The sequence below is a fragment of the Branchiostoma floridae genome, chromosome 2 (genome assembly GCF_000003815.2).
Source record: "Branchiostoma floridae strain S238N-H82 chromosome 2, Bfl_VNyyK, whole genome shotgun sequence".
Lineage (NCBI taxonomy): Eukaryota > Metazoa > Chordata > Leptocardii > Amphioxiformes > Branchiostomatidae > Branchiostoma > Branchiostoma floridae.
The window spans coordinates 13,441,487-13,461,239 of NC_049980.1; the positions used below are offsets into that span (position 1 = coordinate 13,441,487).

At 38.1% G+C, this 19,753-nt stretch overlaps 2 protein-coding genes across 3 annotated transcripts; one reads left to right on the plus strand and one right to left on the minus strand.

The window, feature by feature from the left end:
• The first annotated feature begins 671 nt into the window (after positions 1–671).
• Positions 672–7,422, plus strand: LOC118409341 (putative deoxyribonuclease TATDN1). 2 transcript variants are annotated; one of them, XM_035810303.1, is made up of 13 exons: positions 672–743; positions 861–881; positions 1,630–1,674; positions 2,134–2,183; positions 2,655–2,718; positions 3,536–3,679; positions 3,885–3,927; positions 4,506–4,591; positions 5,367–5,407; positions 5,528–5,604; positions 5,768–5,838; positions 6,368–6,500; positions 7,128–7,422. In XM_035810303.1, exons 1-13 carry the CDS (start codon positions 716–718, stop codon positions 7,228–7,230), a joined length of 906 nt encoding a protein of 301 aa, XP_035666196.1. In that variant the 5' UTR covers positions 672–715; the 3' UTR covers positions 7,231–7,422. The 2 variants fall into 2 exon arrangements, with proteins under 2 accessions (XP_035666196.1, XP_035666197.1); XM_035810304.1 differs by having other exon boundaries at positions 701–743; positions 867–881.
• Positions 7,300–19,368, minus strand: LOC118409340 (transmembrane protein 214-B-like). Its single transcript, XM_035810302.1, has 20 exons — positions 19,182–19,368; positions 17,691–17,770; positions 17,222–17,368; positions 16,734–16,799; positions 16,078–16,162; positions 15,476–15,607; positions 15,047–15,129; positions 14,743–14,848; positions 14,455–14,536; positions 13,696–13,797; positions 13,480–13,519; positions 13,099–13,200; positions 12,633–12,724; positions 12,270–12,318; positions 11,773–11,877; positions 11,492–11,609; positions 10,826–10,959; positions 10,461–10,592; positions 9,704–9,876; positions 7,300–9,267 (listed from the first exon to the last, which is right to left on the minus strand). The coding sequence occupies exons 1-20, from the start codon at positions 19,306–19,308 to the stop codon at positions 9,156–9,158; spliced, it is 2,067 nt and encodes a 688-aa protein (XP_035666195.1). The 5' UTR covers positions 19,309–19,368; the 3' UTR covers positions 7,300–9,155.
• Between the last annotated feature and the right edge of the window lie 385 nt (positions 19,369–19,753).

Here is a 19,753-nt window from a genome sequence, read left to right on the forward strand (position 1 = left end):
CCCAAAAATCAAATGTCCCCACATCGGTCAAAATGATCCGATTTGGGCCCAAGATCGCAAATTTCTTAATGAAGGTCTCAAGGACCTTCTGAAATGTTTCGGGGCCCAAAAATCAAATCTCCCCACATCGGCCAAAATTGCCCGATTCGGGCCCCAAATCACAATTTTCTTAAGGTCTGGACATTCCGATAAGTTTCGGGGCCCAAAAAAATCAAATTTCCCCACATCGGCCAAATTGCCCGATTCGTGCCCTTCCGATAAGTTTCGGGGCCCAAAAAATCAAATTTCCCCACATCGGCCAAAATGCCCGATTCGTGCCCTTCTGAAAGGTTTCGGGGTCCCAAAATCAAATTTCCCCACATCGGCCAAAATGCCCGATTCGTGCCCTTCCGAAAAGTTTCGGGCCCCAAAATCAAATTTCCCCACATCGGCCAAATTGCCCGATTCGTGCCCTTCCGATAAGTTTCGGGGCCCAAAAAATCAAATTTCCCCACATCGGCCAAAATGCCCGATTCGTGCCCTTCTGAAAGGTTTCGGGGCCCCAAAATCAAATTTCCCCACATCGGTCCGATTCGGGCCCAAGATCGCAAATTTAAGGAAGGTCTGGACCTTCTGAAAAGTTTTGGGGCCCAAAAATCCAATTTCCCCACATCAAGGAGCTTTTATCAGCCTGAGGAAATGTTTTCCTTTATTCCCATAATGCACTTCGTTCAACATGGCTGCCTCCACGTTGAGATTTATCGGTAAAGTTTTACCCAGCTTTCTCGTCGGATTTACATTGACTTTTGGATTTAGAATTTGCAGATGATCAATAAATGTTTGAATTATGCTTACATATTTCTTTTTCTTCTTCTTTTAAGATATAGGCGTGAATTTGACCGGTAAGTGTACAGTTATTTTCGCCACGCCCCCCTCCCCCGTTTATGCTGAAAACAGTCAACTGCTTATTAATAACATATTTTGCAGCACTGTTCATAGTATGTAAACATGGTACAACGCCGTAGAGCACGTAGTATTTTGAATAAAGAAATGATGCACATACTTGCTGCACATGCAAAACTACCGAGGTCACGGGTAAATTTCTCATCACTCGGTTTCCAGTGATGAAGTCCCGTCGTCACTGGCTTTAATACCAGTGGGGAACATTTATCGTCACTAGTTTTCCAGTGATGAGGAAACTTCAGCTGGTAAACCAGTGACGACAAATATTCAGTTTGGTATATGGTTCCGCACTCGGTGCCCAGTGACAAATGACGTTCATCATGAGTTCATCACTGGATCCCGAGTGACGAGCAGAGTTCATCACTGGAAACCGAGTGACGAGTCAAGGTACATCACTGGAATTCCAGTGCCGAGAGAGCTTCATCACTGGAAAAAAGCAATTCATCACTGGAAAACCAGTGATGAACTTTCTTCGTCACTGGGGTTCCAGTGATGAAGCCATTTTGAAAATATTTTCGTCACTGGAAGCCCAGTGAGGAACCCGTGACCCGTGTAGCCTTGCACGGCACATACAGCTAGAAAGGATATTGCCACGACAGCATTCCGATTTTATCCATCTTCATTCAATATGATATTTCATCCTGATCAATGTAGCTACTTGCATATGAATATGGTTTATTTTCTCAGATGGAATGTTCAGAGGACTGTACCATGGGTCGCAGAAGCACCAGGGTAAACAACTATCTTATGTTTTCACGATTTACCATTGTCATTGATAAGATTACTAGTAACATTATAATTTGGAAGATGAACATGGTATTTCATCAATTTGCTGCAGTGCAAATTAACAGGACTGTTGTGAGATTCTTTTAGTTGCTGTGTATTCAATTTTTGAATAATGTATAAACAGGCATCAGTTCAAGTGTAATGCTATATGTACAAAATACATATGCCTCACTATAATGCATATGATACATTTTTTAGAAGTTAGAGTCTATTGCATCATATTTTCTTCAGTCTGACATACAACTTGTAAGGGTATAATGTATGCAGCTGTGTAACTATAAACATATGTGATCAATCGAAACCCTAATACTAGGCTGTAATGTTCAGTATATGCTCGAAAATAGTTTACACTGAATGAAAAGATAGTGAAGGAACAATGAGAAACAATGATTTTGTTGACTCCAGATGACTTACAAGATGTTCTTGAACGTGCCTTTGACAATGGGGTTGAAAAGGTATGTTACCAACAACAGATGCCTCACTATAACTTAAATAATAATGCAAGTATAGATGTAACTGTAAGCTCTTTATATTGACTATTAGCTATTAAGTGATCCCAATCTTGGCTGCGGGTGCACAGGTGCACCTTGAGATATTTGTGTAGGCTATGTATGTAAAGGTACAACAGTATTTTACACAAGTAAACAGAATATTACATAATATTGTAAAAATAATGGTAAAACCCTCAGTTGTTGTATCATTTGCTTAAAGTCTCCCCCAAAAGAATGTCAAGACCAATAGTTTGGGACTTTAAGGCACATAATGAGCCGGTCATCAACATAGTGATTAGCATCCTGCCAGTAAATAGGGTATCCCTTATGATATCAACCAAAGAACTCTATAGATCTATTGTGTCAGAGGTTATGACCCACATTCAAAGCTATAGTAAATAAAGTTTACAAGATACACAATGTAACCCCTCACAGATCATGGTGACTGGTGGCAGCCTTCAGGACAGTAGGGAGGCACTTGAACTCGCCAAAACAAATGGTACGTTTATTTTAGTTGCTGACTCACACTGTATACTTCTGACTTTGAGCATCAAACATCTGAAGTAAATCTCATGCCCAGTACAATCACCTTCCCATGTTTGGAAAGTCACCTACCTCAGGGCAATGTTAATTGGTCTATTCTGCACTACAGTATTGATAACTCTTGGTATGAACGATGATGAGGGGGATAAAAAGTTAACTCATTTTGGCTGTTACCACATTCTTCACACTTCACCAGAGACACCTAACTACAGTATGAAGTACAGGGCTTGAAATACTTTTTTCTGCATACCTGCACTGGTGCACGTAACATTGAAAATTACCTGCACCAGACAAATTTTACCTGCAATTTAGGAAATATGGATCATTTTAAAATTGTTCAGGAACCTTTTCTATATTTTTTTCTTTTATACTTAATATGTGGTAACATTCAATGCAGGTAATAAACATAACAATCCACATATACCTACATTATAGGAAATTTATGTAAAACCCAGTACATGGACCAGTGCAGGCTAGGTGCAGGTAGATATCAGAAATACCTGCACAGCTCCAATTTTGTCTGCACTAACCTGCATATGCAGGTGGTATTTCAAGCCCTGAAGTAGAACCATTTAGTATTACCCTGAGGAATGGTGATACTAGTAGACTGTCAGCAAAATATCGGCAGTTGAATATATGCAGGTTGTGTGTAAATTTCTTTGTTATTGATTTTCAAGCCTTAAACTATTCACTGATTGGAAGTAAATGTTTTGTCCAGTGGCCAATATAGAGATAAAGGTTGTTATACATGTATGTGATTGTGTTGATTGCAGATGCCTTGTATTGTACCGTTGGGTGCCACCCCACCAGATGTGGAGAGTTTGAAGAGTCTGACCCTGAGTCCTACCTGGAGAAACTCACAGAACTAGTAGAGAGCAACAGGAGCAAAGTGGTGGCAGTAGGGGAGTTTGGACTGGGTGTGTACTAGTATAATACTGTTATAGTCTGCATTTCACCGAGCAGAATTAGGAAAATTAAATGCTTTGTTTCCACATACTGTCCTGAAAAACTTATGGTCAGTGTGGTATGGATTCTCTTTGTTTTGCCATGCAACCAAAAGTTTATGTGAGTCAAGAGTTTACATTGTTGTGTTGAAATCATGGTTTTCACATTTATTTTCAGACTATGACAGGCTCAACTTCTGTGCAAAGGAAACACAATTAAGGTAAAGCAGGTAGCTCACTGGGCTGTGGCATGTTGGCAGTGTCACTGCATCCTAAATTCATTACCCTTGACTTTATAATGGGAATGATCCTGTAAGATGTACATTCAAGTATGAGTAAAAAGACAAGAAAACACAAAGTGTAAAAGGATTTGTTTTATATTGCTGAAATTTCTTTAGCACTGTGACAAATTGCTCAGCAACAGCAATGTTGCAATGTACTGCAGATTTAGTGAGATGACAAAATGTCAACAGCATGATGAGAGACCACACAGAAAAAAATTACATTTCATTGTTGATCATACATAATCACTTTCATTGTATTCATTTATCTTGTTTGTTCATACATTGTATGTCTAGATTTTCAATGTGCAATATAGTAATACATGTAGTTTCAATTCATATGCTTTTATGACAGTACCAGGAAACTGAGTAGCTAGAACACGTTTCTATAATTTCAAAAAATTTTCGTGTATTCCAGCACTCTTAAGTTTACAATGATAGTTAAGATGGATACTTTATCATGCAAGGTTAACAGAAGAACTAGTCATGTGTGTTAATGAGTTGGTTCATGCTTGCAGGTATTTTGAGAAGCAACTATCCATTGTGGAAAGAACCCGGCTGCCCATGTTCCTACACTGTAGGAATGCTGCCTCTAATCTTGTCGGTGAGTTATGGATTTGAAGCTGCTTTAACAGGGCTCAAAATACTAGGTGCAGGTGCACCCAGGTGCACCCAAAATTGGAACTGTGCACCCATTTTTTTTCAGTGGGTGCACAGGGTGCACCAAAATATTTTCTTAGTATGGAAAGATATTGAGTATACTAGTCCTGTATTTATTCTTGACATCTAAGTGTTAGAAAGATAATAAAAATGTCTGTCATGTTACTTGTTTAAGAATTTGATAGCTTATAACTAAGTTTTGTTATTAGTTTTTTTGGACATTCTACTTAAATTTAAGTGGTGCACCCAAACATTTTTTGGTGCATTCAATCTTTTAAGCTGGGTGCCCCAGTGCACCTAATTCCAAAAATGAATTTTCAGCCCTGTTTAATAACTTTAATTTTTACTGTAAGATTTTCTCCTTAGGATGACCAATTTATACCTGGAGCAAATTCAGTATTTAGGTTCATGAGCGAATAGATAAAAACACAAAATTGGGTTGCTGGATTTAAAGAGTTTTGTGGTTTTTTTTATATACATGTACATGTATAAAGTTTCTACTTCTTGAATGATAGTAGCAATTTCATGAAAAAGAATACCTGACAAAAGTGATACTTTTTAACTGCATTTGGACCAAGCATGCATAGGTTTACACTCACAAAGTTTACACAGTCAAGTCACAGGTGCTGTTTAATTTGGAATGTCATTTTCCATGTCAGTTTTATATGTGGATTTTTGTATTTACCATACAACTAAACTCATTAATATTTTTTCCCCAGATATCTTATCAAAAAACAAAGACAGGATCACCCAAGGTGTGGTAAGTTAAAATGGACTTTAATTTCCATGTCTTATTTTGTTGACTCATTTTGTGTTTCATTTGGTGGTTTTATTTAGACTTCTATTATTCACAGTAGATAATGTTATTATTTTTTTCCAGGTTCACTCTTTTGATGGTAGCAAAGAAGATGCACAGAGAATATTAGATCTAGGACTTTACATTGGAATCAATGGCTGGTGAGTATGTTAGACTAATTATAGTAACTACACAATATGAACAAATATCTTTTGACAACTAGTCTATTCTTCCACTACTTATCATTTCAGGTGTAGATTTTAACACACTGGAGAAAGAGGCCAAATGAACTCTTTTGACATCTGTGCATTATTGCTTTTGCAGCTCTTTGAAGACTGCAGAAAACTTGGAAACAATGTGCTCCATTCCCAGTGATAGACTCATGATAGAAACAGGTTTGTTCCTTGCCTCCATGCATGGTGGTGTTGTTTTCTGTGTGTCTGGATGTCTTAGTAATGTGTCCATAGTAATTAGAATTCACTGTCTGTAGAGTGTCAGGAAATGAGTGGTGCCACTGCAAAGCTCAGACTTGCAGAAGTGACAGGAAATAGTTCTGAGTTGGTAGATCTACTTCTTTATCAGACATGACAGACTTTCCAGGTTATGTGGTCTATAGAAGAGACCTCTAATTCATGAGAAGATGATTTGTGGTCTGTGTTTTTGCAGTGGTACATCATTGTATATTTTGGTATACTAGTCACAATGACAGAAACTTTGAGAAAGTGATCAATACGTTAATTACAAAACTGGAATTTCATAATTAATGAACTACAAGTTAACAAGATATAGAAAACCCTTAATATTTCACGGAAGCATAAAGTTTTCATACTTTTATTGATAAAAGAGTATATACTTAAGAATAGTAGAATTACTGTTTCAATAATAACAGAGTGACATTGCTGTATTGACCTTACCTCCTGTTAGATGCCCCATGGTGCGAGGTGAGGCCAAGCCATGCAGGAGCCAAGCTTCTAAAGACAACTTTTCCAACAAAGAAGAAAGAAAAATGGGAGAAAGGGCACTGTGTCAAGAGCAGGAATGAACCTTGTCATATTGTGTAAGTACTGAAAAAGTAGCTGTTAAAATGGTTAAAATTGTAATGTAGTATTGTGGTTAGAGTTGTTGTTTTATCTAAAGAGTCTGGGTTCAAATACTTAGCAAGCTGCATTTTACACATATTTGATCAGTATGCTCAGGTGAAATAAATACCTAGCTAAGGTTAGGGACGTACTCTCTGATGGGATGTTTATGTATAAAGCCAGAGTTTAAGGTTAGCCTTATAAAATACGGGTCCTTCCCTATGATGGGATAATACCCTGCAGTCCAGTCTTGCACAGCTTGTACTAACTGTACAAATTGGTGTATTGCACCTAAAGGTGTTTTACCTGAACAAACACTCCAGAGGAAAAAAAGTTTTTATAATTAATGGATAGCATTCTTGCAGATTCATCAGACCTGTCCTTGGTGCTGAAAATAACTCACATGTAGAAGTGACCGGAAACTGATTTGTCACTTCTGTTGATTTTGTTACTACATCTGAATAAAAAGTTTGCTAAGCTTATTTTGAATAATGACACTAAATGGTTTGCAGGAAGTCGAGTAGTTGTGTAGTTGCTCCATAATATTTCAAGTACCACATGTAACACAATGTCCATATAATTAAGAATTTTTTTTTCCATTTCAGTCAGATTCTGGAGGTGATGGCTGGAGCCAGGAAGGAGGATGTGACAGAATTAGCAGGTGTTCTTTACCACAACACCAAGGAAGTATTCTTTCCTGACAAGTAACCTATTTACAGAATGCTGTAGTCTTTCCTGGATAGGATTCAGTAACAAAGTAAACTTAACCAGATGTAATTTACTTGAAGTACTTTATTGTTTGCAGCTTTGTTACAGACCTGCACATGATTGTGATATTGTTACTGTGAACATTTTTATTTAAGATAAATCACTTCAATAAAATCAATGTCACAATTGTTACTCAGATGTCAGTCTGTATCTTTTCCCCCACAACCATCAAAATACACATATTTTACTTGAAATGTGTTCTTCAAACACACTTGTTTATTCTACTGAAAAGCCAGTTTTGGTGGGTTCTATTTACAACTCACTCATTGTATCCAGACTTGCACCATCTTACATCCTTCAGAAAGCACTACTGACATGACTTTCTATGACTGTAACACAAACATGTCTGTACATCAGGTAGACCTTTCAAAAAACTGTTCGAGACAAAGGAACCAATTTATTTACAACTGTGTAAATCATGATCACTGTCTTCATTGTAAATCGACATGCAGATAAGAGAGCAAGCTGTTAGAGATGATTGGTTTTCAGAAGTTTACCGGATCACTTAGACCAGAGGGAATGCCAAAAAAATCCAACCCACAGCCTCAAATTAATGTCATAGTCTTGTGAGGTGTTGGCACTAAATTTGTGTTAAGCAGTGTTACACAAAAACCATTTCAATTGCCTTGAACTTGTATATCAAATAATTTTTCTGAAATGGGAAAAGCAAATATTTGTATCTTACATGATTTCAAAACAACAGCTGAAACAGGAGATAATAATTATGTCTATTTGTCCTATCACTTGCAAATAACCTAACGTTCTGATTCAATTGACAACAAATTTACGTGTATCTTATCAAGAATGTAATCTATACGATTGGAATGAAGATTTATTTTTGCCAAGGTGTATACAGTTGTCACTGGATCTACATGTAACAGCAACAATACTCACCTCAATAGCAAATATACGGTGGGATTCTCTTAACTTACTACTAACTTAAAATTTACTTTTTCCACATATAGTGTCTCTGCTCACCAAGCACAGCATGAATTAGTGTATTACCTTTGACATGTGAAGGGAAAAAACTATTGGAGTTACTGATTCTAAGCGTCATAAAGCAGTCCTGGCACATGGCATTTTTTCTGACATTTTCATCCCAATACATTTTCTCACTCAGTCCCACAGATTAAGTGTCTTTGTCACAAAATTTAGCTGCCAGAGCAATCTCTATAGGGGTGTTTTTGCTGTGTATCTATTTGCCTGACAGTAGTTTCTAAAATGGAGGTATTTTCTTTCCACCACTGCCATTTGAAATCACTGAAAGCTAATGAATTAGTGTAATAATATTCTATTTAAACAGTTAACTTAGTTATGCTTTAAATAATAATCAGACATGATTTTCTGTCATGTACGAAAAAGCCATTCTTGTATCAACGGATTGAAATTAAGTGAGAGTATAGACAAGACCTGACAAATGTGCATGATCTGTATCAGATTTTTAGCTCTTCTCAAGTGATATCTAAACTAACGTTATATATATTATCTAACGAGGGCAGAGTATGATTTTCATTAGTAATTTACATAGACCTAGGCAAAATGTTGAGTTTCCTGTTCACCAACCCTAGCCTTTTTGGGGTACAGTTGCAGGGAGACAAACTATTCATTGTAATATATATCTGAGAGCTAACAACATACTAGTCATTTCTTAACTGTAATTTTGTTAAATGTTAACCCTGAAATCTGAATAGAAAAGAAAACCTACCTACTTTTGTAGGACTGTAATCAGGAACACTACATTAATTTTCCAAGGCCTTACATAAAATACTAAGCTTTTGGAAGAGAGTCTGAGGTCAGAGGAAACTTGTCAAATTGTCCCAAGATAAGGTCAGGGGATTGCACTGATTCTGGTGATTATAATTATTTTACGCACTAAACTTGTCCACTATCCACTGTTTGGCAGCAGTACTTGATGTCCACACATACTCCCACACCATCACCATGGAAGCTTGCAGGGCCTCTGGAGACAGCTTCCCACTAGAGGTATACACAACAACAACTAGTTACAAAATGGACTGCACAAATACATATCTCCCTGATCATACATACAGTCCCAGTGACTTAATGTAGAATAAGGCAAGATGAAAAATGTGCAGTCTGTGCAATGGTTTCATCAGGTTGGTAAATCACTGGATAACAAAGTTCTTTACCCACTAATTATGTTTTGGAGACAATCATTGATGAGATTTCAGTTTGGAAATAGGTCTGAATTTGACCAAAGGGAAAGTTCATCCCCTTGCAAGTATCCAGTACTTTACACCAGCAGTCTAGTGGAGTGTTTCCAATGCTGTATTACATTTTTCACTTTTGTGATGGTTTTACAGTGTATTAGGAAGACAAAGGAGGATTTTGCACTGTTTTAACTTTAATAGATTGCAAACACATATTTGAGTGCAAACGTCACAGTACTCACGTGAAGACGTTCTTCTCCAGCCAGCTGCCCACAGCCTGGATGTTGTCCCCCACGGCTGTCCACACCACCATGACGTGGGGCTTCAGGACAGCCCAGTACTCCTGGGCAGCCATGGTAACCTTGGACGTGACCTGGGTCACGGAGGCCACAACCACTGGAACCTTGGCATCTATCTGTGTGGATACAATGTACAAGCGCTGGTTGTTGCAATACTTCTGAATACAAAGCTGGTAGGCTGACACATTTCAATTGAGGAAGAAAATTCTTGCGTTCAATCTTCAATGACATATTCACACATTAGTATTTTACTCTCAAAACATTACCCACGGCATACAGAATTCAGAGTGGACATCACTTCCTTGTAAATTATGTTTACAAACTAAGGACACCATCTGTACGTAAGTTTCAGGATTTACAACAGTGTATATGTACATCACATTCTTGTGTATTATCAAAAAGATGGTACTGTCATTTATTTTTGTGTTTATCTAATTTAGTATAAGGAGGGGAAAGGAGATTTTTCTGGCATTTTGAATTTATATGGTATGTTAGCAGTCAAAACAATACTGTAGCTGTTACTACAACAAAAGACCTATTTGTGGTGTCATAATTTCGCTTTGTAGAGGTAACATGACAACCAAGAAATAAAACTACAAGTACGTTGAAATTTACAGTATATAACAATAGATTGAATCAATGCAAAACAAAGAAAAAGAGCAGTGCATACACTAGATTTTCTAATCTATTGACTACTCACCCATTCTAGAACCAGAGGTATTTTTCTGTCCAGCCAAGCCCTGAGAGGTGCCGACACTTCAGCGATCCACACTCCCAGGTCATACAGATTCTGCCACAACAGCTTGATGTAAGGGTCCAGGACCTCGGCTACCTGCATGTTAACAGGCAGGGGGCACATGTAACAGACTTAAAATTAGTTAGTTTTTAAGAACCTTGAAATTTGTTGAGCAATCTGTTAAATCTTTGTTTAATGGTTGCTCAGCCATCACAACCTATGGTGGAAAGCTTCAGTTACAATTAGAGCAACTACTGTAACTGAAAATTTGAAATGCTTCTGTTCATGACTAGTTCTAAAGCTTACTATACAATAGTCAAGATTCCCACCATGCTGTAGTAGTAGGGCACCCACTCCCTGGCCCAGTCCGTGCCTTTCCTGCTGTAGAAGCTAATCTTGACCCAGGCTTGTTGGGACACTGCCAGCAGACCAGAGTCCTTCAGTACACGGTGAGATGTGGAGGCTAAAGGAAAGTTACATAATGCTTCAGTTATGCTGCATCTTATACAAACATGAAGTTACAGAGTCATATGTATAATGTAATGGTACAGAATACAACAGCACTGACAGCCAATAATTTTATGAGCAGGAAAAGAAAGAAAAAGATCTCGGCCCAGTTAAGCTCACTCAGGAGCTAATTCTCCACTGGTTGTGACAGAGAAGACAAGTGCTTGCTATATACATTGTATGTTATATATAGGTACAGTATTTACAGATTCATTGTAAAGTTCCCCTTTCAGCAAGCACAATGAACAGTGGACCACAGTATCGTACATGTATGCCATCCTGAGGACTGTGACCCTTTCCAGTTGCGTGCTTCTAGGAACAACAGTGGCGATACAAACCCAATGGTCCAGGTGGTTGGGTCACTACGCACTGAACTGATCACACTATCTGGTATAGTTAGAGCTTGGTTAGACTGATAGGCTAAGCCCATTGCCGAATAGCAAACAAAGAAACAGAAGAGAAAACTATGTGTGTAATGTCTGCCTTACCTTGGAAACTGCCATGTGTATAGATATCTAGCCCTAGGATTGCTACAACCAGCAAGAGGATAGTGAATATCAGCCGTCCCCAAGGAAACTTTGGCTTCTTCATCTTCAACAACAGTTCCTGCAAGCAAAATAGATCTCTTTATACAACATGTCATACTGTAATATAAATTAGAAATATACAGCTCAGGTTAAATATTCTGGATGACTTTTCTAAAATGTTAAAATCCTTTCCTGAAACCAATCATCCCCTATCTGCCATCATAAGCAATACTATACTGCACCTTGCATGCACTCCGACACTCCTCCCTGCCTGGGGTGTGGGCTGCCATCTCTTCATTTGTTATACTGAATGCCAGCACAGTCTCCTGGACAAACTTCTCTGGGAGCTATAACAGTCAAACATGGATTTAAAAGAAATGATAGTCACAGAAATATGACAAACATTTACACTGAAAAACATTTTTCATAGCAGCAAATATATTTCAATACTTCCTTTCCGCCAATATTTAACAGATTGTTCAACAAATTTCACTGATGAAGAGCAAATTTGGTCCTTTTCTGTGGTGTTTTGTCTGTTAATTCTATCTTAACTTCATGCATAATTTCAATTATAACATCAAGGGTCATACAAATCCAATTTTGGTCACAGTACAGCTACTTTGCGATCATCATCTAGTGGAAAAGGGGCCTTCGATTGAAAAAAACTTCCGTGATGAATAATAAATTAATCACGAGTCAACTAAATTTCGCTGCAGATATATGTAAATTTTTAACTCACCACTCTAGAAACCTTATCCCAGTTGTCTAGCATGTACCTCATGAGAACTCTGCAAGATAATATTGCATCAATATTAGACATGTCAAAGATGTGCAGTATTGCCTTCCATTACTTGGTCTGTACTTTTCAACTGTGGTGACGCAAACTTCGAAAAGGTCACAAATTTTCATATCTGGAATTATTCCTGACAAACTGTCAATTTTGAAATTTTTTCCGTGGTTTCATTTCTGCAGTGATCTCTCCATCACAAATTTATGATCCTGCAAAAATCTATTCCCAATGTAGTCCTACCTTACTACAGAATTATTTCAAGTTTGAAATCCAAACATTGCAAAAACTCCTGAAACACTCCATTCCACATACCCAGACTGAAGAAGCTGCTTGGTGTACATCTGTCTCCAGTTGCTGAAGCTTTGTGGGTCGGAGATCAAACAATGTACAAGGAGCTCCATGATCTGTTGGCAAGACAAATATTAGATAGTGTAACTGTAAGGTGATGGAGAAGAAGATTAGGATCAACATGCACATGTACATCTATCAGAGGTCTGAAAAAAGGATCTAACTACAGCATGTCCATCTACTCATATCGCTATCATGTATGCTACATGGCTGCATACCTAATTCTAACATCAGGTACAAAGGTTTAGGAACAGATCTGCACTTAGACTTGTGGGTGTAACACAAACTGAAGCTGTCCAGGTCTATGACTGGCCCCTCCACAAGGAAGCAGGTCGGATGTTGGGCAGGCTGCAATAAGCGAGATTTAATCAGGCTTTACCAGAACATGTAGATTACAGTGTAAGAACAAATACATATTATAAAGCCTTACCTCTGTCTTGAGTGCAGAAGGGCAGTTTGGAGTAGCCCGGGCCAGCAGGGAAGGGAAGTACTGGCAAGGTGTTTTGCTGGCTGAGGGGCCCAATGCAAGGTCCTGTCAGAACAGTTAAAATGAAATATGTGAATACCCTGCTGTTTCAAAGTCTGCACCTGAAATAACCTCCAATTCAGAAGAAAGCTGCTAGGAGATTCACACTCGTGCGTTTTCTTCAGCAGCTAAAGAGCCACCACTCAAAAATCATGACCAAGGGTTTTGAAGAACATGAGATACAATAAAATGGATTTCTGCTGCAGTACCAAGAAGGCCTAACAGGGGGCCAAAAATCTAACTATGCACCAAAACACTGATAATAAAAAAAACGGGGCCAGTTACCTTGATTTTAGGATAAACTGCTTGTAGTCTCTGTTGTAAGCTGGAAGAAGAAGAAAAATATTAACATAAGGCTGTATATAATATAAGTCTAACCTCAAAATGTATGACCACAACTTGACAAATGTACTGTTTATTGTCTGATTACCTGAAGATCGAAATAATTATTGTCTCTTAGGAAGTAGCATGAGCAGAGAGCCATGTCTTGATGAATCTTACCTCTGTGCAAGTGCAGTGTTAGGAGTGAAAACAAAGTCCAGAACAGGGAAGAACTCGTGTGGTCCAATGGAATTGTGCGATGCCTTTGTCTTTTTGTGGCTCCTGTCAATTCAGAACAAATGGTAATCATGACTTGTGTAAAATGCTGAACAAATGTTAAATACTATCATACTATCACTTGATATTTGTTGACATGGCTGTATATGTACATGACCCTTAAGTTAAAATACAAAGCTTCTATACATTGTAATACATGATACCAAAGACACACAAAGTGGCTGGCACTTTGACACTAGAGTTGAAGTACTGAAAATCAACAACAAAACAAAGTTTGCAGATCTTATGACTCTGGGAAATACGTTGACGTCCTCACATCTTGCTTAAATATAGTTCATTATCTAAGTCAATAGCATTCTGATTAATATCACATGTGTCTGTTTACCATTTCCTGTCACTCTTGGGTGAACATGACTTGCATACATGCATGGCAAGTATAAAAGCAGTGCAAAAACCAAAGAGACAGACACCTCTTCCATTGACCCTAAAGACCAGGACTGTTTATTAACCTGACCTGATTTTAGTTTTACCACCACTGAACTGTACTTCCCACAAGTCTTTGCAGTGACCCATCTTCCACTCACTTCCTACCAATATTCTGATCTACAAATAGCTACAGACAAACACCTACACAAATAAACAGACACATCCAAATCAAAGACATGTACATGAAGTCAATAAAAATACAAGAAGAAGGCTCACTTGAAGAGGTTTTCCAGAATCCCAATGATGTAACTGGAAAGGCTCTTTGTGCCCAAGTGTGGCAGTAACAGCTGTAACCATACTGGTGAGAAAGATTACATATTAGTTTAATCTTCTACTTATTTCTTTCTTTTCACTGTTTCAATATTAATGTTTATATATAATCATTGAAATACGTTCTCAGAAATGATACTCCTAAAACAAGTTAGGAAAAGTCCAATTGTTATACTTTTGATACTACAGAGAGCAGATGATTGAAAGTAGCTGAAAACTTGAACATGAACCTACCTGTTAACCCTGTTGCTAAATCCTTACTTCCTGATTGGCTGAGCCCCCAGATGATTGACAGGCAGACATTTGGTCTGTTCACTGTGGTTTTCAGTAGATCTGCAAACTACATGTGGGATGTAAAACAGTGTAAGAAAATATGAATGTACGCTGTAAATCTTCACTGATAACAATATACTGTAATGACTCCTAATCTCCTATACTGCCACCATCTCATATTACTAAATCTTCAATCTTGCCACATTTAACAAAGCACCATATAAATGCACATGCACAGGAACAAAATTTGATATAATAGCTGTACCTTGGGAAGGTTTGCTGTGGTGACCTCAGGTCTGCTCTGTGCTAGGTACTGTATACAGATGCGATAACCATAAGTTGGAGTGCCTGTAGACAAACACAGAATGGGAAGGAATTACATTACTTCATCTCACATTCACAGCTAAACTGTATTCTTTCATTTTCAAGCAAATTACTTAAAAAATAGGCTAAATATTTAATCTTCATAGATTAAAAAACTCAATGTGACATTTGTAATTTCACAACCACTTTCAAAATTACAATCCATACTCCTGAATCCTGAAGTTAAAAAAAATAAGGTTTAGATGATATTCTACTTCATCTATTTCATGATGTTATGCACTCAAAATTTTTCTGTGCACCTAAATATTTTATTACCAAAAACTAATTTCGGCCCTGTATCTAGGCCTGTACGTTAACTACACGTCCTTACCGTTTGTCATCTCCTTCACCATCATATACAGACAGTGCTCAAAGAAGATGTTCTGTACTTGGAGAGGGCAGCTGGTCACAGTGGAGGACAGGACACTGTAAACAGGCTTGGGCAGGATGGACAGGGGATACTCTGTGGAGAAACATGTACACATACATGTATAAAATGTGTCTAGAGTTAACACAACAGAGGTGGTGTACCAAAATATGTGTAAACATGTTCTGTCTAAAGACCAGCTTTGCTTGGTTTTGTATACCAGAGAAGGATGGAGAGACTTAGATTAAGCCCCTTCACACAAAGCCATTAAGAGTTTTGGATTCTGTTACGTGTGGAGGTTTGACACTTGCGGCTTACATCTTAAGTACCCTCATACTTCATCATTACAGCACTACTAAAAATGATAAATGCAATCCCTCACAGCATGTCTGTGGTGATGCCAACCCTGGTATCAAACCCCACCAAAGGAATTGGATCAATAAAAGCAAAGCTATGGGATCATTTACTGCTGGCTCCGATCATGTTTCTCAAGTCAAACTAGTGAAATAAGAAATTTGAAAAATACTTAAAATGTTTCTGGTACTGATAGGTACAGATAACACTACCTGCTGGCTGCTGGTAAAAAGTAGGGTCCAAGTCTGGAGCATCCAACTTCAAGTTCAGCATAGACGCAAGGTCATTCAGCCAAAACTGTAGGAAAGATATACATAGCTGTCATCTACTTTTTTTGTCTGTGTTTTTCTGAAGTGTAAAAAAATCTAGGCACCATATGACAAACAAGATAAGTTGATTAACAAAAATATTGGTATACTTTGGTCTTTTTATCACTATCGAATGCAGGTAGCTTGTTGTTATTCTACATAGTGCAATCAATTATACATGCATAACGTTACACAGTTTAATCAGAACTGCCAGTAAATGATTAGCTACATTTTGAATTCCAACTACATTGTATGAATATTCTAGTCATAAATAAACTTCCAAACCATTTTCAATATTTGCTTCTTCTTATTATTATTATTATCTAATCAAATATCTGTGTACTTAATCCTTGACAATTGAATTTCATAAAGTTCTAGTATCTTCAGTCACACTTTATAGTTCATTTTGTGCGCATGCACAGGTATATGTAACATTATATGACGTATGCATATGTATATTGGACTGAGTCTTAAGATTGCAGAAATTAGAGCATGGGACTGTGTGACATGGAGATTCTTAACAGAGAAGAAAGAGGCCAGACCCTGACCTAAGGCTGTACCTGTGGATTATCAGGAAACTTGAGTTTTGTGTCCTGCACGACTGTCTTCAGAACATTGGCATCAAGCTGGAATTGAAATGGACAGAGTCAATGTTAGCATGTAACATACAAAATACACAAAATTTTCACCTACTCCTCTACATGGTCAAGTATATGTTATTCACATACAATAATACTTCCTATAGATACCCTTGTATGACAGCCTATGAATCTAAACAGTACAACTCACATGTTATTGTCAATATGTGTGAAGAATCATGTGACCCTTTGTGAGTTTTGACTTTTGCTCAAGTTTAAACCCCAACATACACATACATATTTGCATTTCTACATATTGACCCATCCCATAGAAATGCAACTACTTGACAGTCACATGCAAACTTTCTCTTGAGTCTTATTATCATCTGAACCAATTGCCATGTAATCAGTGGTAATTCTGATAAACTATGCTGATCAGTCTATTGTCGAGTCAGCAGTTGCAAACTGACCTTCTTCATGGCATCTTCCACAGTCTTGAACTCCCGTTTGCCAGCCTTCTTGTCCTTTCCTTGCTGCTTCTTCTTGTCTGCTCCAGTTTTCTTGGGGCTCTTTGGAGAGGCATTTGATGACTTTGCCTGATCCTTGTTGGCCTGGATCTGGTGGTAAGCACAGTGTTAAATATCATTTCTAAGCAACTGTGCTCTGTAAATATTACAGTTAACATGTGGCAGGAATAGATTCAGTATTATTATGTATTCAGTATAGTACATATTGGCTAATCACTAGGAAGGTAGAAGTAAAATTTCTTCCTATTTTGTGAATTGCTCTAGGTCTCCATATGTCATAACCCTAATGACTATCGATAGAAATTTAGGTATAAACAGCAATTTGTAACTTGATAAACAGTGATTTTAAGACAACAGAAAATGTTCAGATTATGCAGACATACAGGAGGAATAGTCCTTGTCCCCTACAAACCTGCTTATTTTCCTTATGCTCGTCATCCACCTCTAGCTCAGCTACAGAGCTCCATATTGTCTGGGCAGTCTCAATAGGCTCTGTAAAACAAAACAGAAAGAATTCTTGTATCAAATGTGATAAAACAGAATCAGGTTGAGTCAGCCCAATACCATCTTGACAAACACCATTGACGAATAAGTAGGTGTTGGGTTAGACTACAGTAGAGTTAGGGCTACTGTAATACTAGCTACTACGTAAGTTAGTGTTAGGGTTCCTGTTAGGACTGGCTTAGCCTGATTAGCTAACTCGTATGCGACACCTCAATAATAATTTGCACCACCAATGCCGCGACAAACTCCTGTGCAAACTTTGAATTTATGGCATCATGCTGCAAGCACTATTAAAGTGTTATATAATATTTATTCTATGATGCTAGTAACAGAGCTGTATCTGTATCTGTATCTGTATCTATATAGCCGGTATAACCGCCATTCGGCGTAACACACCAGCTTCGCAGGCACGCGGCGCGGCAGCAGCTGGTTATATTACACTGAACGATCCGTCACACCTAACTTTTGCACATCTAACTGCAAGCGTTCTTTAAAACTATCCAGAGAAGATGCCCCTACTGTACTTGGTGATAACAAATTCCAATCTACGATAGTTCTGGGAAAATACGAATTTTTGAACACATCAATCCTAGCTTGGAAACTCTGGTACTTGAAGTCATGGCTGTTTCTTGTTCTTTTTTGAGCTGGTATTAGAAACTTATCAGTCGGTACGTCCACCAGCTTATTGGTCATTTTGTACATCATGCAAAGTCTGGACATTTTCCTTCTGTCTTCAAGTGATGTCCACTGTAGATCTGTTTTCATTTTGGTAACACTAGCATCCCTGTTGTAGTTGTTTGTACAGAATCGGGCAGCTTGGTTCTGTACCCTTTCAAGTTTATCTTTGTCTTTCTTTGTATACAGATCCCATACTGTTGCAGCATATTCAAGGTTAGGTCTTACCAGTGACGTGTATGCAAGTGACTTTACGCGGGCTGGGCATGCCCACAAGTTACGTTTGATCACTCCCAATGTCAAAGATTTTATGTTATGCCTCTTAAGAAGGATTTGAAGGCAAATGGGGGCCTTTACTAGTATGTGCTACGTATGTAGCAAACAAAGTGCAATTGCGCAATTACCTACAACGTTATCATAATTGTATCAAACAATTCATGCATTAAATTAACGTTAACATAATCGTATTATCTGTCTACCCTTGCAGTTGTAGACTATCCACACTTTGATACATTCCAAGGAAGTTTAAGATAAGTAATGTTATTTGAAATATCTCCGACAGTTGGTCACCACCTGTACTTTCCTCCATAATATATATAACGTTAACAGGAGAAGCGACACGTTGTGGTTTTCTCACATGTGGATTTTGGCATATGGTCGTGCCTATTTCTCCTGGTCACATGCACGTTTCTAACTTATCCTGGCGGCGGTGAACCAAACCTACTTGCGTGTTCAATCACCGGGTTTCTCTCCACAGTTCCCGTGCCTCCTGGTTTCTTTCCATTGGATTTGGAAGTGGATTTTTTGCTTTTCTTAGCACCGACCGTTTCCCATTTTCCAGTGGAAGCCATTTTGGACACGAAAGGGATGATGGGAGTGGTGACGTGTCGTCGTCACTAAACCTGCAACGGGGCAATCAAAGTTTCAAGCAGATGTTGGGAGGGGTCAAATGGCTATGCTACAGTACAGCGCTGTATATGTAATGTTGGACACACAATTCGGCAGAATTCTCCAACACTAAGAATGATATGAACATAAGTTCGGTGGACCCGTTTGAGTTCATCCTTGTCAATCGGGAGTTTAGTAGTAGTAAAGGCACTCGTCGGTCTCGCAGGTTACTAATTCTTCTACACAATGCACTTATTGTTTGTTTTTACAGTTAACGTTAACGCCATAGAAGAATTTCATTGCACGGCAATTGTAAAATGTTTTCAACTATTACACAAAGTACAAAAATAGAGGGATAGAAATCATAGAATAAAAATAAACATCCCAATTAACATGAAAATAAGGGCC